The sequence below is a fragment of the Loxodonta africana genome, chromosome 3 (genome assembly GCF_030014295.1).
Source record: "Loxodonta africana isolate mLoxAfr1 chromosome 3, mLoxAfr1.hap2, whole genome shotgun sequence".
NCBI lineage: Eukaryota > Metazoa > Chordata > Mammalia > Proboscidea > Elephantidae > Loxodonta > Loxodonta africana.
Window position 1 is genome coordinate 77829449 of NC_087344.1, and position 21842 is coordinate 77851290.

The 21842-nt window shown below is 57.6% G+C and overlaps 1 protein-coding gene across 1 annotated transcript; it reads left to right on the forward strand.

Moving 5' to 3' along the window:
- The first annotated feature begins 383 nt into the window (after positions 1-383).
- On the forward strand, positions 384-20962 carry FOXO6 (forkhead box O6). The gene is made up of 2 exons (XM_064281811.1): positions 384-839; positions 19696-20962. The coding sequence occupies exons 1-2, from the start codon at positions 426-428 to the stop codon at positions 20953-20955; spliced, it is 1674 nt and encodes a 557-aa protein (XP_064137881.1). The 5' UTR covers positions 384-425; the 3' UTR covers positions 20956-20962.
- Positions 20963-21842: the final 880 nt, after the last annotated feature.

Here is a 21842-nt window from a genome sequence, read left to right on the forward strand (position 1 = left end):
CTCACCAGGCGGCGGAGGCACGGGCTGCAGCCCGGGCTCGGGCTCCGGCATGGTGCAATCCAGCCTCGTCCCGGGAGAGCGGGACCCGCGCGCGGGGCCGGCGCCCGGGGAGCGGCGGCAGCGGCGGTGGCGGTGGTGGCTGCAGGCGCAGGCAGGCGGCAGGTGCTAGAAGCGGAGCTGGGCGAGGTGTGTGCCCGCTGGGCTCCGGGGCCGCCGCCCCCTCACTCCCCGCATCTTTCTCTCCCTTCGTGCTCCCCAGTGCGTCCAGCCCCCTGCCTCCGCGCCCCGGTCCATGGCGCCCCGCGGTTGAGCCGGCGCCGCCAGGGACCCCTCCCGCGGGCCTCCCCTGGGCGCGCAGATCCCGGAGCCGCCCGCCCACCCTCCGCGGAGCCTCCCTCCCCTCCTTGCCGGAGCCGGGCGGGACCATGGCTGCGAAGCTGCGAGCGCATCAGGTGGACGTGGACCCGGACTTCGCGCCGCAGAGCCGGCCGCGCTCGTGTACCTGGCCCCTGCCGCAGCCCGACTTGGCCGGCGACGAGGACGGAGCGCTGGGCGCAGGGGTGGCTGAGGTCGCCGAGGACTGCGGGCAGGAGCGCCGGGCGACAGCCCCAACGATGGCCCCAGCGCCGCCGCTGGGTGCGGAGGTCGGACCTCTGCGGAAAGCGAAGAGCTCCCGGCGGAACGCGTGGGGAAACCTGTCCTATGCCGACCTCATCACCAAAGCCATCGAGAGCGCCCCGGACAAGCGGCTCACGCTCTCACAGATCTACGACTGGATGGTCCGTTACGTGCCCTACTTCAAGGATAAAGGCGACAGCAACAGCTCAGCCGGCTGGAAGGTGGGGACGTCGAGCTGGGGAGGGGGAGCTGGGGACGCCGGCTAGGGCTTCCAGGGGCCTGCTGTGTGTGCCTGGGTGCTGGGCGGGCAGGCTGTTGAGAGGGCCCCTGGGGAGCCCCAGGGGTCACTGAGAATATGCCCGGGGCTTGGGGCTGGCTGTCAGATGGCTGAGGCGTGCAGGGAGCAGCTGTGTGTGTGCCCTGGGTGCCGGGCGGGAGGTCTGCTGGGGCAACAGGGGACTGCCTCTCTGAGCTGCCCCCGAGGGACTCCGGCCGTGAAACACCCCACCCCGTCCTTGAGGGCATAGCGAGGAACATCCGACACCCCCGTTACCCAGGCGAGTTACCTTTGTGTTACTCTTGTTTTACCCTTGCCCCCTGGGCACCTTCTCAAAGAGCTGGAATAACGACTTGGGGCCAATGGCTGCTTCTCCACCCCTCTCCTCCATCTTTCCCACTGCTCTTACTGGAGCTGGTCCCTGGATACAGTGTGACCCTGGACCCACAGCTCTTGGTATGGCTCCAGGAGTTCACCTTAGGGCACCAACCTGCCTGAGGTTGGGGAACTCTGTCAGGTGACCTGGGAAGCTCTGAGTCCTCTGTGGGGCAGTTGTCCCGCCCCCACCCCTCCTTACCTAGATCAGCTTGAGGGTGGTGGTGATGACCCCTGCTGGTCTGAGGGCAGGGTGCTGTGGTCTGGGAATCTTGCCCTGCCCTCCCTAGACTGCTTGTCTTCCACTACCCTGGCTTTCTGAGCCCAGATGCGTTTGGGAGTGGAGGAGGGGTAGGGGAGCCCCAGGGAGGCCTCAGTGTCAGCAGTGGGAAGGGGCCAGCCGTCTTGAGTGAGGGCAGGGGTTTGACTGGATTGTGGCCTCCAGAACCATCTCCTCCTCTGGCCATCTTATTGGGGAATAGGTATAGTCTGTGCCTTTGGGAGAAAGGAGGTTGGGGGGCTGTTCCTAGGGAGTGAGGTGTCAGAGAAGAGCTGTCAGGGACTGAATGTCAGTCTCCTTATGGGGAAAGGGGTCTTTTTGAGGGAGGCATGACATGTGCCCTGTGATGGTGGTAGACAGTCAGGATCAAAGCAAGGATGTGTACAAGTGGGTGGCGGGAAGGCTTGTGCACAGGGGTGGCTCAAGATGCCCAGCGGCTGCAGTGTAGGGCCATGTGTCCTGACTTGGGAGCCCAATACACTCAGGCCTCACACTGGTGGCTTCACTGTCTCAATTGCTGGCCACTGTGGGGGTGAGGGGCACAGGCTGGAGAAGCAGACATGGGTCTCTTTCCCTAGTCCCTCTCCAGTCCACCTTGGGCTCAACCCCCACCAGAACACATTCCTCCCAAAAGTGTGTCCAGCCCTTGGACTTTGCTCTCACCTCCCTCCCTGCTCCCCTTGCCATGTCCCACTGTCCACCTCCTCCTATAGATATAGTCCCTGTCCTCAAGGGCAGAGGTCCCGATGCCTCCTCCAGGAAGTCTTCCCTAACCTGTTTTAGCTAGCTTAGGGTTTCCCCTTCTCTGGTCCTTTCTCTGCCTGCCTTGGGTCTTAGTAGTTTGTGTCATGTCTCAGTTCCCTTCCCCACCGACACCTTTGGAAGGCAGTGGCAGTGTCATTGCCATCTCTATGCCTGAAGCACCCAGCATAGAGCCTGGCACCAAGGAGCTACCAGTGCATGTCTGGCAAAAGGAGTGACCATGAGGGGCTTGTGCTGTGGCTACAGAGACAGGAAATGGGTGGTTGTGTTTTGCGGATGGTTCGGATGTTGCTGAGGCAGAGGAGAGTACTGTGGGCTGGAATAGGTCAGGAGGGCTTCCTGTAGGAGGTGGAGTTCCAGCTGGGACTTAATGGGGAGGACGGGGGAAGATGGAAAGAAGGGACATGAGACTAGAAGTGGAGAAAGAAGTCTTGGGGCCAAACTCTGCCAAGTGCCTTCTCACATCTCCTTTAATGCTCTCAGCAGTCTCTGAGGTGGATTTTACTGTCCCCGTTTACAGAGGAAGGCCCTGAGGCCCAGAGTGGAGAAGCGAACTGCCCAAGGTCACACATTGAGTAAATGGGAAAGCTGTACTACAGCTGAGGTGTAACTCCCTCCAGAGTCCAGGTTCTCTTCCTTGAGCTTCTAGATGCCCCACAGAGCCTCGGGACAGTATCCTGCTGGCAGCTGAGGGCCGGAAGGGAGGACATCGAGGCTTTTGAACAAGGGCAGATATAAACCCTAGAATGTAAAACTTGAGTCCCGTAAGTTCATTTCTCAGACTGGGAGACTGAGGCCTGGAAGGGGATGGAACTTTTCTCAGGTCATCACTAAGCAGCAGGCCCTGGATGAGGACCCATGTCTTCAGCCTGCCCATTGGATGTAGTTTCCACTGCACCATGCTGCTGGGGACATGCTGGCCTTCTCTGCACCTGGGCTCTGGAAGGAAGGAGCCCTGGGAGGCTTAGCCCGGGGCTGCAGAACTGGAGAGGGAGCCTCTGGCTTGGGCTCTTGACCTAGGTCCTGGCAGAGACCACCCAGGCATTGGAGGGGGCTGGTCAGGGGGATCTCTGGCCTGCCCCATCCTGTCCCTTCAGTGGCTGTCCTTCTCCTACCCCACCCAGGTTCCATGGAAAGCCTCTTTCCTCTTTCATTCCTGGGGCTGCCTATGCCTATGTCCTGCCCCTTGTTCCTAGTCAACCCCTCTAGGGACCTGGCAGAGGGGCCACCCCCAACTCCCAACCAAGCTCAGGTTGACAGGGACTATGGTACACCTCAGATGTCAGGGCTGGGTCCAGGGCGCATTTTTCCTTCCTCCTTGCCCTCCCCCATAAGTGTTACACTTGAATCCCTGGGGTGTGCCAAGCCTGTGTTAGGTAGGGTCAGGGGACTCATGGGGAAGGTGTTGGACCTGCCTTCAAATGCAGCAGTGCTCAGGTAGACCCTGTGTTTTACAGACAAGAAGGGCTGGCATGGTGGTGGGCTTGATGCTCTGGGGAACGGGAATGTCCTCACAGGGGAGGTAGCACTTAATCTGGGCCTTCACTAGAAAAAACCTGTTGCCATCGCATTGATCCTGACTCATAGTGACCCTATAGGACAGAGTAGAACTGCCCCATAGGGTTCCCAAGGAACAGCTAGTAGATTTGAACTGCTGACCTTTTGGTTAGCAGCCGAGCTCTTAACCACTGTGCCACCAGGGCTCTGCCTTCACTGGGGAGGGTAGAATTTGAGAGAAGGTCTTCCACCTGCACATGCCAAGGCAAGGAGGTAGAAATGTGCAGGCTGGATGTGGGCGATAGCTTGGGTGTGCCAGGCTGGCGCTGAGAGCACTAAGGTGGCATGGCCAAGATGGAGTGGGCAGGTCAGGAAGGGCTAAAGTGCTTGCTGTTGCCTTGTGGTTTGATCTGTGATGTGGGGAGGCAGCTGGGTGGTGCTGAGAAGAGGAATTGGAAAAGGCATGACCCTGGCAGGCACAGGACACCTAAACCAGGGCTGAGGCCTAGGGAAGGGCTGGGCTTAGCACTGGCACCTGGCCAAAGAGGCTGGTAGTGTTCCCCTGGGGCAAGGGTCTTCAGGCCTGGGATGAGGGTTTGGACAGGAGGACCCTTCTGTCTGCAGTGGCCCAGGAGTGTGGCTATCTGGGTAGGGCCTCCCACTTTCTCTCAGATGCTCCAGCTCCACCTTCCCTAGCCCCGACTCCTCTGGGAAGCCTTCCAGGCTGTTCTGGGTCCTGGTGCTCTTTCCACTTAGGGCCCCTGGAGTTGTTCTGCCTGCTTTTGTGTTTCCTGGCTGCCAGCTCCACTGGGAGCTCCCAGGCCAGGCCCAGGCACCTCCCATTCCTGTCTGCAGGCCTGGGGGGATTGGGGAGGGGGACGGACTGACAGAGGACTGAAGAGGGGGGTGTGGGGGGGGCAGTGCAGTGCCTGGGGACTTCCCTCCTCCCTCAGGGGCTGGGGCTGGAGCTGCTCTGTCCCAGACTATGGAGCAACCTGATCCTTAAGGGGTGAGATGGGGTGGTGGTGGTGCTACCCCTATCTGCCCAGAAGGTCCCAGGTACGGTGGGAGCTGGAAGGGAGGGGCTTGGCTAAGAGGCCCAGGTGAGTGTCCTCCTACAGCCCCAGCTGAGTGTTGGGTGTGAGTATAGGGGGCTCCCCCTTCTTTCTACCCACCCCCCCCAGTCTGCTCCAGCAAGGCACCCTCCTCCTTTGTCCTGTGGGGATCCCTAGCTCCAGGGGCTTGTAGGGGTGCAGGAGAAGGCAGTGTGAGCCCAGGGCTGGTGGGGGCGGGGCGTGTCCTCACCCCCTTCGCTGCACGAGCGAGGGGCTGGCAGCTGCCCGCCTCCTGGGCACGAGCCCGTGCCAGCCGCTCCTGGCACAGTTGCTGGCACGCCCGGCAGACTCCCACGGCCACCTGCTCACACCCACCCACGAGCGCTGGCGCGCTGCGGGCCCTTCCGGCTTCCCGGGCCTCCCAACTCCCCTCCCCCATGGCTATGTTCTAGTGCCCCCACCCCAGTCCTCAGCTCCCCGAGGACCCCCTCACCCCTGACGGCTCTGAGTGCCTGGCCCCCTATCCTCGCAACTTGGGGAGCCCTGGAGGCGGGCTGCCGGGAGGCCCTTAGGGTAGCTGCGCCGCGGGGGGAAGAGGAGGGGTACGGGAGGCAGACAGACCCACAGACAGGGTGAGGGCCCCGCCTGCCACCTGGCGCCGCTCCAGCGGGACGATGGCGGGCAGCGCCGTGCCAGGCGGTAATTGCAGACAGTCTAATTTAAAGAGATGAGACGGTTATTTTTAACTCGCGTTAAGGTAATGAACGGCGCGGGGGGTTTGCGGGTTCGAAAGTTCAGCGGCCCCCCAGCCCCCACTTTCTGTGGGTCGGGGGCCCCTCCCTGCAAGTCCTGAAGGCTGCAGCCTCAGGACTAACTAGAGCAAGGAGGGGAGTTTGAGGAGCAGCAGGGGCCCTGCCAGAGGGCGGGGAGGGTTGAGAAGCCCAGGAAGGAGGGGCCCAGTTCCGGGAGCTTCCGCCACTAGCCAGGTGCACATTCCTTAAAATCCTCTCCACCATCCTGCAAGGTGGGTATTAGCATCCCTGCTTTCTAGATGGGGAACCTGACTTGAGAGAGGAAGTGTGCCCTGGGGTCACATACCTAGAAAGTGGCAGACCTGGGAATTGAACCCCCTTCAAAGCCTGAAACTCTTTCTGTGCCATTGGGTGGGGCTGGAGAAGAAAGCTGGAGGAAAGGGCTTGGGTTTGGACTCTGAAAGTGCAGGGGCTTTCCTTGCAGCCCACCTTCGCCTTACTTTAAGTGGCAGCTGGTGACAGCGACCCTGTGGGGTGCCGTGGACTATGGAGGCCCCTCTGAGTCTTGTGAGGGCTGAGGAGGTGGTCATGGACTGTACCTGTGGATATGACCCTATGGGATATGGGTGCATTAGCTAGAGCAGGGGGAGTCCCCTCCTCACCTCACCGGGCTCCTGCACCCTGCAAATGACTCACCAGCAGCTTGTGGCCCTGCCTCCCAACTTGGGAGTGGGTACCTGGGAAACAGGAGAGGGTGGGGCTGGACCTACCTCCACACTAGTGCCCAATCCCTCCACCCCCAAATCAGCTTCTGGTCTCTAGGGGAGGTGGGAATCATGAAACCTAATACCCTTCCTTGCTTCTTCCCCTTATCACATACTCCCAGTGATTAAGAGCTCACAGTCTCTGGGATAGCCCATTCTATTGTTAAAGAGCATCACTAGGATGGAGGGGGTCCTAGCTCAGTCTTTTGGGGTCAGAAGGAGCTGTGGAGTTGGGGGTGGATAAGGGGTGGACAGGGCATCTGTCTGGGAACCTGATCCAGTGTGTGAGCTAGAGCAAAGCTTTTTGCCACTCTGGTCCTCAGTATTCTCATTTGTATCTAAAGGACCTTAACTTGATTACTGGTCCTTTTGTGGCTGTGACTTAAAGTCTGCTCCCAGGAGCCATGAGGGGTTCCTTGGAACAGAGGGCACATGCTACCAAGAGAGGACTTCTCACAGTGAAAGTGTGAGTACAGGTGTGGATGGAGTCAAACTTGGGACTCCTGCTCGGAGATGCCTACCCTGCCCTGGAAGTACCCAGGTGGCAAACGCTTCGGGCACAATGAAGGCAGTGTTCAATGGCAGTCCCAGCTGGTCCCCAGAGCAGACAGATGGGGGTTCAGGGTGTTGTTGGGTGGGCATTAGCTGAGGCTCTGGGGCTGGGTAGGGTGCTCAGGGGGACAGCTGGATCTGGAGTGGCCCCCCCTCCTAGCACCCTGGTTACCATGGAAACCAACTCCTGTTTGGGAGGGTTTGGCTGTTTGCTGCCTCTCCCCACCCCCCAACCCATATGTGGAGGTGGGAGGGGGGCCAGGTGGTGTGTGGGGGAGGGGCCTCCCACACCTTCCCCCCAGGGCCTCCGTCTTTGCGGAGAAACCTTTGTGGTCTCTAAAGGGGTGCCTCTTGTGGAAAGGGGAAGGAGAATTAATGCCTGAGTGTGAGGCAGTTGGTTAGGCACTTCACATAAATTCTCATTTCATCCTCCCTGGGTCCTGCTGGAAACATTTAATAGCCCCATTTTGCAGCTGAAAAAATGGAGGCCCATAAAGATCTCACTTGGCAGGTATCATAGCTGGGGCAAGGCAGATCGTGGATTTCTCAGAAGCTGTTTTACCATGTTTCACCTACTTCCAAAGCCAGTGCTATCTCAGCCCCACACATCAGCCAGCCCTTCTGCCCCAAAGCACTCTCCTACTGGAGAACCCTTGGGGCTCCTCAGTTCCCCCTGGGAGCCAGCCACACCCAAACTGCTGTTTGGACTCCTGGCCCTCTGCTGGGCCTGTCTAGGCCCTGCCCTCCCTCCCACTTTCCATGCTGCCTCTAACCTCAGGCCACCTTTGAATTCCCACTTTTTTCTGGAGTTCTCAGCCTGTACCTACTGCCATTGTCACAAGCTCACTCTCATGGCCTGATCCCTTGGGACATCCTTCAGAATCTAGATGGCACTTGGGTGGTTTGAACAAAGACTCAGGTGATTCTGGAACCCAAAGCACCTCCCTGAGAATTCCTGTCTTAAATCTCTAGTTGTTTGCAAACCTGTCTGACAATCAGTCACCTAGATATTAGCTCTTAGATAATACACGTTTCTAGTCCCCATCTCAGACCTTCTGTATCAGATTCTCAGTGGGCGGGCTAAGGAAGCTATATGTTAACAGGTGTTTCTGGTGATGGGTCAGATTCCGAACCGATGCCTTAGATTAGGGCTTCCTGGCCTCCTGCTTGTCACTCTTTCTTTTTTTCTTCCCAGCATGGACCAGCTCCTTCTCCAAGCAGGCTGTCCAGTTTGAGCCCATTCTTTTCTACCTTGCCCCTTGTTGGTCCTCCCAGAAATCTGACCCCTGTGCAGTCAGATCCAAGGGTCTGAGCCACCACCTGAAACACATGTACACCTCCACCCCCCCATATCTTATGGGTCCCATTGGATAGGATATGGCTGGAGAGAATAGAGTCGGCAGCCAGGACTGACGTGTTAGCCACTGAGAGCCTTTGGCTACAGGAGGGAGGGGAAATGTTAGAGCAGGCCTGTCTAGAATGGTAAGAAAATGAAAAGACACAGCCCCTGCATTCTGATAGCTCCCATCTAGTGCAGGGGACAAGAGGAGCATGTGTACCACCCAGTGCTGTTCCTGAAGCAGCCAGTCCTGGGACCCAAGCATGACACTCAAGGCCTTGATCATCCGGTCCCAGTCACCTCCCTAGCTACATCTCTTACCCCTCCTGTCTTGTGACCCTTGCTTTAGCCACACTGAACTGTTTCAGCTTGGGATCATGCCTGCCATGTGCCACTGCATACACGCTTTTATCAAACCTCACAGCAACCCTGGGAAGCTGGTACCATTGCTATCGGTTTTGCAGATGAGGAGATTTAGGGGAAGAGAAATAAAATGGCAGAAACGAAACCTTCCGGGCTGACTTCACCCTAGTCCAGTCCTGTGGCCAGGCTAACCCAAGCTGGTCTCTTTCCCCAGCCCCCCAATCATTTGTCTCATCTCTCTGCTCTTTCTTGGAGTGTGGCCCTACTGCTTCCAGTCTGGGAAACAGCCCGGGGTCCCTGGCTTCCTTCCCCTGATGGAGCGCTGTCTGAGGAGTGCCAGGTCAGCTTGCATGGGTGCTAATGGCAGCTCCTTCTGCTCACTGTAATCCAGGGCTGCAACCACTGGGTACCTACTGTGTACAGCATGCAGTCCTGTTCAGAGAAGAACCCTATTGGCTAGCTGACCTTGAGTACCCACAGGTCAAGCTGGGGAGATAAGGACACCCAATTCTGATTCAGGCTAAAAATTGCTCAGGGTCACAATAGAAGGCCAGATAATGAGTTTTGAGTACTTGGAGGTGGGGGCGGGCATTCCAGCAGACCCTTGGGACTCTTTAGGGAGCCCCACAAGGTCTGTGCTGGCCAGAGCCTGGCAGGAGCTGAGGCTAGAGAAGCAAGCAGGGGCCTGGGGTCAGAGGCCTTGAATGCCATGCCCAGAAACTCCAAGCTCTGGGAGGGTAGACAGAAGGATCACTCTAGGTTGGTGTAGAGGTAGACAGGAGGGAAAGACTGGCTCAGGTGCCCACCATGGGCCTGGGCCTGGGTCCAGGAGAGAAGATAGCTCAAGATAGGGTGGCAGTTCAGGGAGTGCCAGATGCCAAGCCCAACTTCCACCCTTTTTCCTGAGGTGCCATTCAACACTCTTTGGTGCTTCTCTTTGGAGGTGAACAGGGTAGTAACGTTAGAAATTTGAGCCCTGGAGACAAACAGGGAAGGAGAAGCTACCACTAGCCCCTTGCTCTACCCTTGCTCACCCCTAGCTCTACCACTCACCCCTTGTGTGGCCTTAGGTAACTAAGCCTCAGTTTCTTTCTCTACAAAATGGGATAATAATAGGATTTATGCCCAAAATTTCAGGAGAGAGATATGTAAAGTCCCAGGGAATGCTTGGCAGATATCGTTACTGTTGTTCAGTCATTGATCTGGGCAAAGGAACCACCCCACATGCAGTGTAGGGGTCTCTGGGCCCTGACCTCTGAGAGATGCTAAATTGTGTGTGTGGGTGTGTATGTCTGTGCACGTGCATGCTGGGGCGGGGGAGGGGATGTCAGATATCCAGCGTGGTCAAGCTCCCTCCTGCCCTTATTTGGATCCACTGCTTTCCAGCCTACTGAGCCTTCTCTGGAGCTCTGGTGGCACAGTGGTCAAGAGCTGTGGCTGCTAAACAAAAGGTTGGCAGTTCCAATCTACCAGCCACTCCTTGAAAACCTTATGGGGCAGTTCTACTCTGGGTTTGGTTTGTTTTTTTTGAGCCTTCCCTTTCCTTTTCTCAGAAAACCTTCCTCATGGCCTTGGGAGGTAAACGGGTCAGTTTTAGGCTCCCCACTGATAGATGAGGGAAATAACTTGCTCAAGGTCATACTTGAACCCAGGGCTGCCTGCCCCAGATATCAGCTTCTCTTGGCCCCAGTGGCAGGCTGTGTGACCTTGGGCAAAGCTCTTCCCTCTCTGGCTCTCAGTCCGATCTAGAGATCAGAGTTCTCCTCCCAGCAACACTCTGGGAAGCTGTACCGCCTTCTCTTCCCCCTCCCTCTCCCCCTGTCCTCAGCTGGCCTGGCCTCCTCTTGTAACCTGAGCTGGGGCCTTGGGGGAAGGGGCTTGCCCTCTGCCAGAGGCACCTGCCAGCTGAGCAGATGTGTGAGGATGGAGGCCCCCAGGAGGGGATTGTAGGCTCTTAGCCCAGTCTGGCGGACGGACTGGGGCAGGCAGCGCTCAGCACACCCAGCACGGGCCTCTGTCCTCTGCCCCTGGTGCTTACCCGAATCACTTGTTCATTTTTCACCGCACATTCATGGCACTCCACCAGTGTCCTGCAAGGACCTCTCAGTCTCTGGGAGAAGACAGATGGCAGATGAGGACTGGTACTTTGGTCTGGGTGGGCTGCCCTGGGCTCCTGGAGCACCTTGGCATGGGGACAGAGGGCCAAGGACAGCCCCCGGGGGCAAGGCCAGTATCTGTGCGGGTGGCCATGCCCCTGGGAGAGCAGATGGTTCTCTTGGCACCATGCCCACTCCTCCTCTTCTCCCCCCAGGAGCCAGCCTGTAGGGCTGGGGCACAGCTGCTGGGCCCTCCCCAGAGCCACCCAGGGCAGAGCTGGGTGAGGTCACCGCAGCTGCTCCCAGGGCCTGGGGCAGGGGTGTGGGGAGGTGTTCATCTACAGGGAGGGAGGGGGCTCTGACTGAAGGGACACAGGGAGAGGTCTGAAGGGCTCTCATTTAATCTTCACTTAGGGATCTCATTTAATCCTGGAGGAGGAAGGGGGGTCGGTGGAGGAGTTGCTGAGCCACTATGGACAGCCCCCACCCCTCACCTCAGGCCCACCCTGGAGGATTCTGCCTGGCTTTAGCTCCCGCACCCACCCCCTCCCCCCACGAGGTATCTCAGGGCAGGTGGATATGCAAGGGGCCTGGGTTTGAATTCACCATCACTTACAGCTATGTGACCTTGAGCAACTCAGTGTGCCTTTTGGGGCCTCCACTTCTTATCTGTAAGATGGGGATGATAAACCAGCTCAGAGGGTTGTTACAAAGTTCCAATGAAGTGATAATATTTGAGTGCCCAGCACAGTACATGGTACTTGGCTTGTGTTCAGTACATGGCAGTTCTTTCCTATCTTCACTTTGCTGTATCCCCCTGAGGATCAGGAGGTGCTGAGGAGAAGCCGGGAGGTGGCAGAGGCGTCAGGAGCTGCAGGGGAAATCAGGGAGGAGGAGGCTGGGTCTGGAGCTGAAAAGCGCCACAGAAATGGCAGGCTTGAGGGGTTCTTGGCTGCTGAGGCTTCCACCTTATGAGCTAACTTACTGTGAGCCAAGGATTGCCCCCTGCACAGCTCACAGTCAAGTGAGGAGTGTGGATCACACACAATTATATTACATTGTGCAGTTACACCTTTGGGGTAGCACTGAGGTGGGTGCAACTGTATATTGGGGGAGTGCAGAAGGAGCAAGGAAATGGGCCATAGTACTGGTCTTGATGGAGGAGCAAAGGCTTTTTGGCCAGAGAGAAGAAGAAGGGTAAAGGGGACAGAATGTGCAAAGGCATGGAGGTGTGAGACATCTGGGGTGGCTGGAACCCCAATAGGGCTTAAGAAAATGAGGGTGATGAGGCTTGAGGGCATCAAAGGGCTCTTGAGTGTCAGTCTGGAGTTGGACTCGAGCCCATGGGCAATGAGGAACCATGGACTTTTGAGTATGAATGTGCTTAGACTTGCTGGTTTGTCTGCTACCCAGCCTGGGTGTGTGGGCTCTGCCCTCTCTGGTGGTGGGGGAAGGTGGTACTAGGACCTTACCCTTGACCTCACATCCTTGCTTTGGACATTTGGTTTCTGTTGACCCCTGGCTGCTCACTTCTATTCCACTGCTAATTCCAAACCCACTTACCTGTCACCACTTATGGCCCTGATGCTCCTACCTGCCCTTCTCCCCGACCCCCACTGTAGCCTGTAGTGCCAAGGATCTACCCACATAGCCTCAGGCCCCTGCCTTCCTCTTCTGCCAGGAAGCCTGCCTGATTAAGCACCCCAGCTTTACCCCAGGCAGCAGGTCAAGTGACCCCTGGGGAGACTGTAGCTCTATTGAGATGGGCATGTGCTCCCAGGCCGGGATGGGGCTCCAGAATGGGCTAGGTGGCTAGGGATGGAAAGGAGAATGCTGGAGCTGCTCCTGAGCTCTGACGCAGGGAGGAAATGAGATTCTTGACATATAGGATCTCATCCATTCTCCCTGCAAATGTTGGAATTGTTACCCCCTTTTTTTTATTTATAGGGGAAGTCTAAGGGTCACATGGATGAAGTTAGGATTTCAACCCCTGCCCTGGACATTTCTTCAGCAGGAAGGGAGGGAAGGAGGGTGAAAGAAGATGAGAGTCATGGAGGAGAGCAGAGGTCTCACCACAGCCCGTCAGGGTGGTCTCTGCTCTGGGTAGGAGCAGGACCATCATCATCCCTACCAGATAGCCAGGAACTACTTCCTGAGGGAGGGTTGGGCTGAGCCCTGGACAGCAGTGGAACCTGAAGACGTGTCCACACCTGGCCTGGGCTTGGATGGTTAGACCCAAGACCCAGGACTGAACTTAGGAGGGCCCTGGAAACTCCCAGGTATCTGGGAGCCCAAAAGGTAGCACAGGACCGGGGGTGGGGGAACCTCTGGTCTCTGATGAAAGCCAGAACAGCTGGGGCTTGAGACCTAAGGCAGAGGTGATCACTGGGGTGGGCAGCAGGGCAGCATGACTTCAGCCACACTGGCATGGTGGGATAAGTCTCACCTTTGGAATCCAGTAGCCCTGGGATCCAGACCTGGCCCACCACTTTCTAGCTGCATGGCCTCAGGGAAGTCATTCAGCCCACCTGAGCCTCAGTTCCCCCCCTTTGTAAAATAGCAGTACCTACTTGCAGGAGGGTTATCAGGATTACAAGAAACTAGACTAAGCCTGGCATGTAGTAGGCGGTGCCCTTCTCCTGCCTCAGTATTTGAGGCACACGCCAGGGGTGGGAGGGAGTCGGCTTGCACTGGCTCATGGGAGTATGTGTTTCTTCCCAGTTCTGCATCAGTGATGTCACATGGGCACCTTGAAAACAGCTACAATGGGCATATCTACATCACAGAAACCAGCAAGGGCTACCAATTAGACAGTCCTTTTACCCCTTGGAGTGCTGGTTGTTAAATATTTACCAGTGCACCACTGAATGTGCCCCAGAAAGCAGAACCCAGGATCACAGGGCAAGAAGATGACACGGCATGGGAGCCCATGTCCCTGAATCCATTCTGAGGACCCGGTCAAAGAAAGGGACAAGATGGGAGGTGGAGCAATGGTGGAGTGTTGGCTGAGTCAAGCAATCTAGAACTCTAAGTCCATGGTCCTTTCTGGGCCTGGGGAGATTGGACATAGTCATAGCACCAGGCAGCCCTCCGTAGGCAGGGGCCAGGGGCCAGTGGTTGGTGAAATCCCTCTTCTCTCTACCCCACCCACCCTGGAGATCTGGCAGGCTCTGGCTGGAGAAGTCAGATTGGATGAGGTTGAACTGTCAGAGAATGGAGCTGTGCTGGGAGGAGAAATGAGGTTGTACTGGAAGATAAACGAGGTTGTGTTGTCAGGGAATGAGGTGGTACTTGGAGGAAAGGTGAGGCTGCATTATTAGATAAATGAGGTTGTACTGTCAGGGGATAAAGTGTACTTGTAGGAGAGATGACGTCCTGCTGGATCATTCGGGTTGCACCATCAGAGAACACAGCCACACCACAGGAGGAGGGACAGTCTCTGACTCAGAGGATAAATGAGGGTGTCCTGCTGGATAAATGAAGGGGCCCATCAGGTGAATGGAGTGCTGTTAGCAAATGAGGTTGTACTTGCTGGATAAATGGGACTGTTGTGCTGGATAAATGGGGCTGTGCTGTCAGATGAATGCATTACTGCTCGTGGGCAAAGAGTGTCCTGGGGATAGATGAGGGTGTCCTGCTGGATAGATGAGCTGCCGCCACCAAATGGATCAAACCCTGTCCACCAGGGAGGCACCATCAGCAAGGACAAAGTTATTCTGACCCCACTGGGGCTCCTGTAGTATCTTCTAGCCCAGTTGGTACAGGTGTGAGAGGCCTGGGCCCCAGCAAAGCTGGGTTGAGTGGGCAGCCCTGGGTTAGCCAAGTCTGCATGGGGAGCAGGGGGAAGCAGGAGGGATCAGAGTAGGGAGGCTGGTTGAGCAGCTACACTGTTCACCCTGGGAGCCCTTCTTTGCTTTGCCCTGAAGCCCTCACTCTTCTCTGCACTTTCCTCTGTAGATCATGCTGTTCCTGACTTTCTCTACCCTTCTGCCCGTATCTCATTTGTCCTCTGTTCCTGCCTTTCAGCCCCTATTGTGTGCCAGGCAATCCACCCAGTCTCATTCAGTTCTCTCTATAACACAGTATGACCCACTTTACTCTTTCTTTTTCCCTCCCCCTCTCTCTCTCCTACTCTTCCTCTCTTTCACTCATTCTTTCACTTATTCATTCATTCTACAAACATGTTTTATTAAGTGTGGCTGCTTACTAAAAGGCTGGAGGTTTGAGTATACCCGGAGGTGCCTTGGAAGAAAGGCCTGGCAATCTACTTCAAAAAATTCAGCCATTGAAAACCTTGTAGAGCACAGTTCTACTCTGCCACACATGGGGACGCCAGGAGTTGGAATCAACTCAATGGCAACTTTTTTTTTTTTTTGCGCCAAACACATGAGAGCACAGTAAACAAAACAGACAAAAATCCCTGCCTTCACGAAACATATATTCTAATGGAAGCCAGACCATAAACAATACACCTAGAAGATAAGTAAATTATAGTTTAATTTAGAAAGTGATAACTGCTTTAGGGCAGCAATGCTAGGGAAGAGAAGCGATTTTACAGAGTGGTCAGGATGGGCCTCTTTGCAAAAGGTGACAGCTGAACAAAGACTCAAAGGAAATGAAAGGTCTATATGGGCATCTGGGGAGCAGTGTTTCCCCTTACACAAAGGCACTGAGGTGGGACCGTGCCTGGCAAGTTTGAGGGCCAGCAAAGTGTGAATGAGGGAGGCGAGGGGGGCAGTGTTAGGAGAGGAGCCAGAGGTCACAGATGGTCTTGTGGGCTAGGCAAGGCCTTTGTCCATTAGTCTGAGTGAGATGGGGACTGGGTGGGTACTGAAGGGATGTAGGCAGGACTGGACATGCTCCAAGGTATTTAAAAGGACCCCTCTAGTACTATGTGGAGGACCATTGGGAGCGAGGGTGGGAGCAGATTGCCAATTGAGGAAATGGAGGTTCAAAGCATCTTGCCCCAGGGTTGCACAGCTCGTTAGTGTTTGGAGTCAAAACTGGAATCCAGATCTAACGCCAGAGCCCATGCACTTTGCACTGTGCCAGCCTTTTCTCTCTGGCAGCTGAGGCCCAGGGGCTGGCTGCCCAGCCTCAGGTTCTAAGGGAGAGTGGGGTGGGTACAGGATGTAACCTACCACCCCTCTCCTCTGCCCACAAATCCAGGAGGTCCTATCTCCCCTGGGAACCAGCACCAGGCTTGGATGTAGCTATAGGGAGGTATAAGGCCCCAGAAGCCGGGCCCAGCTCTAGGCACCAAGGGAGCCTGGGCATGCTGGAGCCATGGCTGTGGTGGCGGGTTGCTAAGTGACCCTGAGTGGGAGGGAGCCCTGGTTACTGCTGCCTGGCAGAGGTGTCTCTCTCCTCTGCCTCCTCTGTGGCCTCTGGCCTCCCAGGAGAACTTTCGGGCAAGCTAGAATTAGGATCAGCATTTGCCACTGGATCTTGGCTGGGAGCTCTGGTTGGTACCAGCTGGTTGGGCCCTGAGGAGCCAGACTGAGCTGCAGGACCCACCTTTTCTCCTCGGGCATGGCCTTGGTGCACACCTGGTACAGAGCCTGGCTCAGGTGTCAGAGGCTCAGATCCTCATCAGCTCTGACCCACCGACCTGTGTGACCCTAGCAAGGCACCGCACCCCTCTAGGCCTTGTCTGCCCCTTCCATCTGCCTGCAGGATCCCTCCTCCAAGGGCCTCTGTCTCTGTGAGGGGTGTGAGGGAGGATGCTGAGTGGGCAGGGCTCTGCCACCCTATCCCCATGGCCTGTTTTCCAAACTCAAGTTCTAAATTAGAGTCTATTTACAAACAGTTCCACTACTTTAATTTAAAAAGAAAAGAAAGCCCTGTGCTGGAGGATACCAAGAATTTTCATGGGAAACTGAAAAGGTCCCCAGAGTACAACTGGCCCATCTCCATCAGTTTCCAGGTACGAAACCGAAGCTCTGACTAGGAGAGGGGCTTGCCCTGGGTCAGGCTTGGCAGAGCAGAGGAGCCCTAGGCATCCCTGCTCTGCCACCAGGTCCGGGGCGACCTCGGGCAAGCCCTCCCTGGGTCAGACCAGCTGTAATGGCAGGCTGGGGCTAGAGCTCCCAGGGGTACCTGACTGGGCAGGGGACAGAGGGGCAAAGATGCCAAGCTTCATAGGTTGGGTGCATGTGTTCTAGGTGGTAATCTAAGACATCATTTTTTTATTGAGAAAATTTGGATGTATTATGAAGTACAGTGCAAAACTCCCTTGAATTTTAAAAAGGAAGCAGGAGATGTAAGAAATTTCGACTTTGCAACAACGGCTTGTGACGGAGCCCCCACCCTTCCACGCTGCCAGCCTTTAGGGTAGTTTACATGGAGAGTTTAAGAAGCTCTGGAGTACTGGCTTCCTAAGATTCTTTGGAAATTTTGTGACTCATTTCCCTCTCCCTTGGCAGAATGGGATGTCCTTTAGACTCAGAGTAAGACCAACCTGAAATCGATACCTGGCTCTGCCACTTTTCAAGCTGTGTGACCTTGGTGACTTAACCTCTGAGCCCCACTCTCCTTTGAGCCCCACTCTCCTTATCTTGGCATGAGGATCACACTCACTGCCTTGTAAGGGTTTTGATGTAACGATTACATGAGATAAAGTAATTACCACATCTAGGACTGTATAGACAGATACTCAGTAGGTGCTGGTACCTGGTGACGTCCTCCCTCCTCCTCGCAACACTTGGAGCTGGGCTGGCACATAGTGACATTGATAAAGAGGTGTTGCCTAGCTAACCTCCAGCTGGGAAGTGGAGAAGTGGGAGGTGGAGCCTCCAGTAAGCCAGACATCTCATAGGGGAGGAGAACACATGAGGTCTCCAAGGCCCCTGAACACAGGTGTGGGTGGGGAGGGGCTGGGGAGCCAGGTGCAGGGGCAGGAGCAGGGGTGAGGATCTACTTGAGGGAGTACTACTCCCTTGGGGTCCAGCTCCTCTCCTCTCAGATTCCCAGGTGAAAAGCCATGCAGGGCAACACTGGGAGGGACCTTGGAGCCCCAGGTGTTGCTTCCCAAGGCCAGAAAGTGCCAGAAACAGGGAACCTGGGACCCTTAAGAGTTTGGTCAGTAGCTGGAGCAGGGGGTAAGGGGCTGGAGGTACCCTAGGTAGCAGGATGGACCCCATCCTCCTGAAGACTGATGGGAAGGTGGCAGGAGGGAGAGTCTGCCCAGAGCAGTGGTTACAAGTGTGGCTGGTTGATTAAGGAGTTAAGAGCAAGTCCATGAGCTGGGCAGACCTGGCACTGCTGTCTACCAGCTGTGGTACTGCAGACAAGTTATGTCACCCCTGGGCCTTCGTTCCCTGATAAATGGGATGGGGTAATGCCAGCTTCACAGAGTTGTCAGTGCCCAGCAGTTCTACTCAGTGCATGACATGAACTAGATAGAGACAGAGGTCTGTTAGGTGAGCTAAGTAGGGGAGGTCTTTTGGACAGTGAGGGATTTAACCAATGTCCATAAGCACCTGGTGTGTTCACCAAACACCTCCACATACATGAATTATTTCATTTAAAGATTCAACAACCTTATGAGGTGGCTCCTGAATGTATCTCCATTTTTTTTCAGAGTAGTTCACTTCGTCTCAAAGAGATTAAGTAAAGAGCCCACGGTCACATAGCTAGGCAGCCAAAGAAGTCAGGCGTCCTGCCCAGCCCTTCTGATTCCAAAGCCCATGCTGTTTCCACAGCAGTGCCTGAGCCGGAAGGTGAGGCCACCAGGTGGGAGGCCCAGCAGAAGTTCTGCTCCAGGCCCCTGTGGAAGCCAGGTCCTTTGAGATGTGGACCCTGCCTTCCTTTGCCCTAAGGGCAAGCCTGAACAAGTTGGCAGTGACAGGGGAGCTCTGGAGACTGGCACAGCTGAAACATAGGAGAGGATATGGCAAAAAGGGTGGCAAAGGTGAAGGCCAGGGAAGTGCTGAGGTGCAGCAGACAAGGGATTATGTCACCTCCTTTGTGGGGATTGTGTAAAGGTTCCACTAGCTAAAGAAAGGGCTTTGAGGGCAGAGCTACTCTGGCAGGTGGGACAGGAGGGGAGGACGGGCTGCAGCCCACAGAGCAGGCTGGAGAGCTGGGCTGGCCTGAAGGCAGGCACTGCGCAGAGGTGGGGTCTGAGGTCTTCCTGGCTGATGGATGTCTTTTGAGAGGCTTGGTAGGATCCAAGGCCTCTGTGGGGTCCACAGGAGCGCCAAGGGGTTGGGGGTAATCTCTGAAATGTCTTGGCCCTATACCCACCTTGGGGGACCCCCAGCCTATCTTGCTTTCCCTGGCCAGGCCCTCCCAGCAAAGGGTTAACAGTCTTCTCTACCTGCAGTTGCATTTTAAAGACACGAAATTAAAGCAGGTAATTTATTCTCCCCACACACGAAAGAGCAATTAGTTCTAAACAGGGCTTAATCAGTCACTGCGAGATTGATTTCTGGAGCCCTGGGTTTTCGGGCTCCTGGCGCCATGCCAGGCTGGGGAGAGAGGGGGGCGGACAAATGAGCCGCAGCGGCGGCATGAGCCCTTACATAATATGCTGGGGGGCTCTGGCAGCCTGGCCAGCCCAGGCGGGGCTTGGCGGAGAGGGGAGGGGGCGTCCCCATGCCCCTGCTGTAGGTCCAGGCAGGCCCAGAGTAACCCTCGTAGAGTCTGGCCTGGCCTCAACGGACTGGATGGGCCCAACGCTTCAGCCTTACCCCCTGGGAAGTGTCCGTGTGTGTTGGGGGGGGTGGAGGGGGGAGGAAGGGAGTTCGGGGAAAGAAGATGGGTATTCTGTGTTTGTCCAGCCGGATACTTAAACTTGCACCCCCTTCTCTCTCCGCCCAACCCCTTTGCCCCGTTATTCCTTATTGTCCCCCTTTCTCCCCGTCCGGCTCTTCTCCATTCTCGTTTACTCTCACTTCTCTTCTCCATTTTCTCCCTATCGCTTCTCCCTCTTCCCTCGCCCCATCCTTGTTTCCGGCCACAGAACTCCATTCGGCACAACCTGTCGCTCCACACCCGTTTCATCCGTGTACAGAATGAGGGCACAGGCAAGAGCTCCTGGTGGATGCTGAACCCCGAGGGCGGCAAGACGGGCAAGACTCCGCGGCGCAGGGCTGTGTCCATGGACAACGGGGCCAAGTTCCTGCGCATCAAGGGCAAGGCGAGCAAAAAGAAGCAGCTGCAGGCACCCGAGCGGAGCCCTGACGCTAGCCCCCAGGGCGCGCCAGCCCCTGGGCCTACGCCCGCTGCGGCCAAGTGGGCTGCCAGTCCGGCCTCACACGCCAGCGACGACTACGAGGTGTGGGCCGACTTCCGCGGCGGCGGCGGGCGACCCCTGCTCGGCGAGGCGGCCGAGTTGGAGGACGACGAGGCCCTGGAGGCCCTGGCCCCATCGTCGCCGCTTATGTACCCGAGCCCGGCGAGCGCGCTGTCGCCGGCGCTGGGTGCGCGTTGCCCTGGGGAGCTGCCCCGCTTGGCCGAGCTGGGAGGCCCGCTGGGCTTGCATGGCGGCGGCGCGGGGCTGCCGGAGGCCCTGCTGGACGGCGCGCAGGACGCGTACGGGCCGCGGGCCCGCGCCGGGGCGCCCGCCTACTTCAGCGGCTGCAAGGGCGCCGCCTACGGTGGGGGCGGGGGCTTTGGGGCGCCGGCGCTGGGCGCACTGCGCCGCCTGCCCATGCAGACCATCCAGGAGAACAAGCAGGCCAGCTTTGCGCCGGCCGCCGCGCCCTTCCGCCCGGGGGCGCTGCCCGCGCTGCCGCCGCCGCCCGCGCCGAGGCCCGGTCCGATGCTGGGCGCGCCGGGAGATCTGGCGCTGGCAGGCGCGGCCGCTGCTTACCCCGGCAAGGGGGCAACCCCGTACGCGCCGCCGGCCCCCTCGCGCAGTGCCTTAGCCCACCCTATCAGCCTTATGACGCTGCCCGGCGAGGCGGGCGCGGCGGGCCTGGCTCCGTCCGGCCACGCGGCGGTCTTCGGGGGCCCGCCCGGCGGCCTCTTGCTGGACGCGCTGCCCGGGCCGTACGCAGCCGCCGCCGCTGGGCCGCTGGGTGCCGCGCCCGACCGCTTCCCGGCCGACCTGGACCTCGACATGTTCAGTGGGAGCCTCGAGTGCGACGTCGAGTCCATCATCCTCAACGACTTCATGGACAGCGACGAGATGGACTTCAACTTCGATTCGGCCCTGCCTCCACCGCCTCCCGGTCTGGCCGGGGCCCCGCCCCCCAACCAGAGCTGGGTGCCGGGCTGAGGGCCGCCTCCCCCACCCTTCGGGTGCCCCCGCCCCGCCCCCATGGGGTCTCTGTCTTCCCATCCTGATCCCCAGGCCCCCATCCCCGATTCCAGCCCTACAGGAGGAGCCAGAAGGCAGCCCCAGCCCTGTTACAGACGTCTCCCAGAGTTGACCGCTGAGAGAAGTGGTAGGGCGGGGCTGGGGCACCCCACCATTCCGGCCGAAACTCCTGAGCCTGCTCCTCCTGGGGCAGGACGCCCGGGAGACGTGGCTGCACTCCGGGCTGGGTAGGAGCGGGGAGAAGCCATGTGGGCCGCCTGCTGTGGGCGCTGATCGGGGAAGCGAATCGGGAGATGGGGCGGGGGCGTCTCCGAATCTTCGGTTTCATTTGCAGGGCCCTCGCCGTGACGCACTGGCCACCACAAACGCGGATCTGATTCCCAACGGACACTCTTCCCATTGGTCTTACCCTCAGTCACCCCAAGCCGGCAACCCCCTCCAGAAAACGCAACTACTTACCGGCCGCCCACTACAGCAGCCCTTCTCTAGCCCTAAACCACCTCTACCCCACCCCAGGTTCAGTCCCTACCCCATCCTCACCGGCTTTAACTCTTCCCCTCCCCCGTCGGGGTTCATCCCACGCTCCTCTCCCCACCCCCCACTACTGGCCTCAGCTTCCCCAGTGGGCCTCAGTTCCAGATCCACCCCCCAACCCGGCACCCCTTCCTCCGCGCCACTCCTGGCCTGTCTCTCCCATATTTATAAGTGTCTGGTCGGGGCGGGCGGTGGGCGCAGCGCCCCCGGCGCGTATCGTAGGCAGTGTACCGTGGCCGTGCCGTCAGCGTGTGCGTGTGCGTGTGTGCTGTGTCGAGGCCGTGTAGAGTGCATTGTACAGCATATTTTCA

What these genes read in the sequence shown, in the direction of transcription:
- FOXO6 (XM_064281811.1), top strand. Translation starts at nt 426, where the DNA reads ATGGCTGCGAAGCTGCGAGCGCATCAGGTGGACGTGGACCCGGACTTC. An exon ending in ACAGCTCAGCCGGCTGGAAG is followed by an intron (nt 840 to 19,695) that starts GTGGGGACGTCG and finishes TTCCGGCCACAG; the next exon opens with AACTCCATTCGGCACAACCT.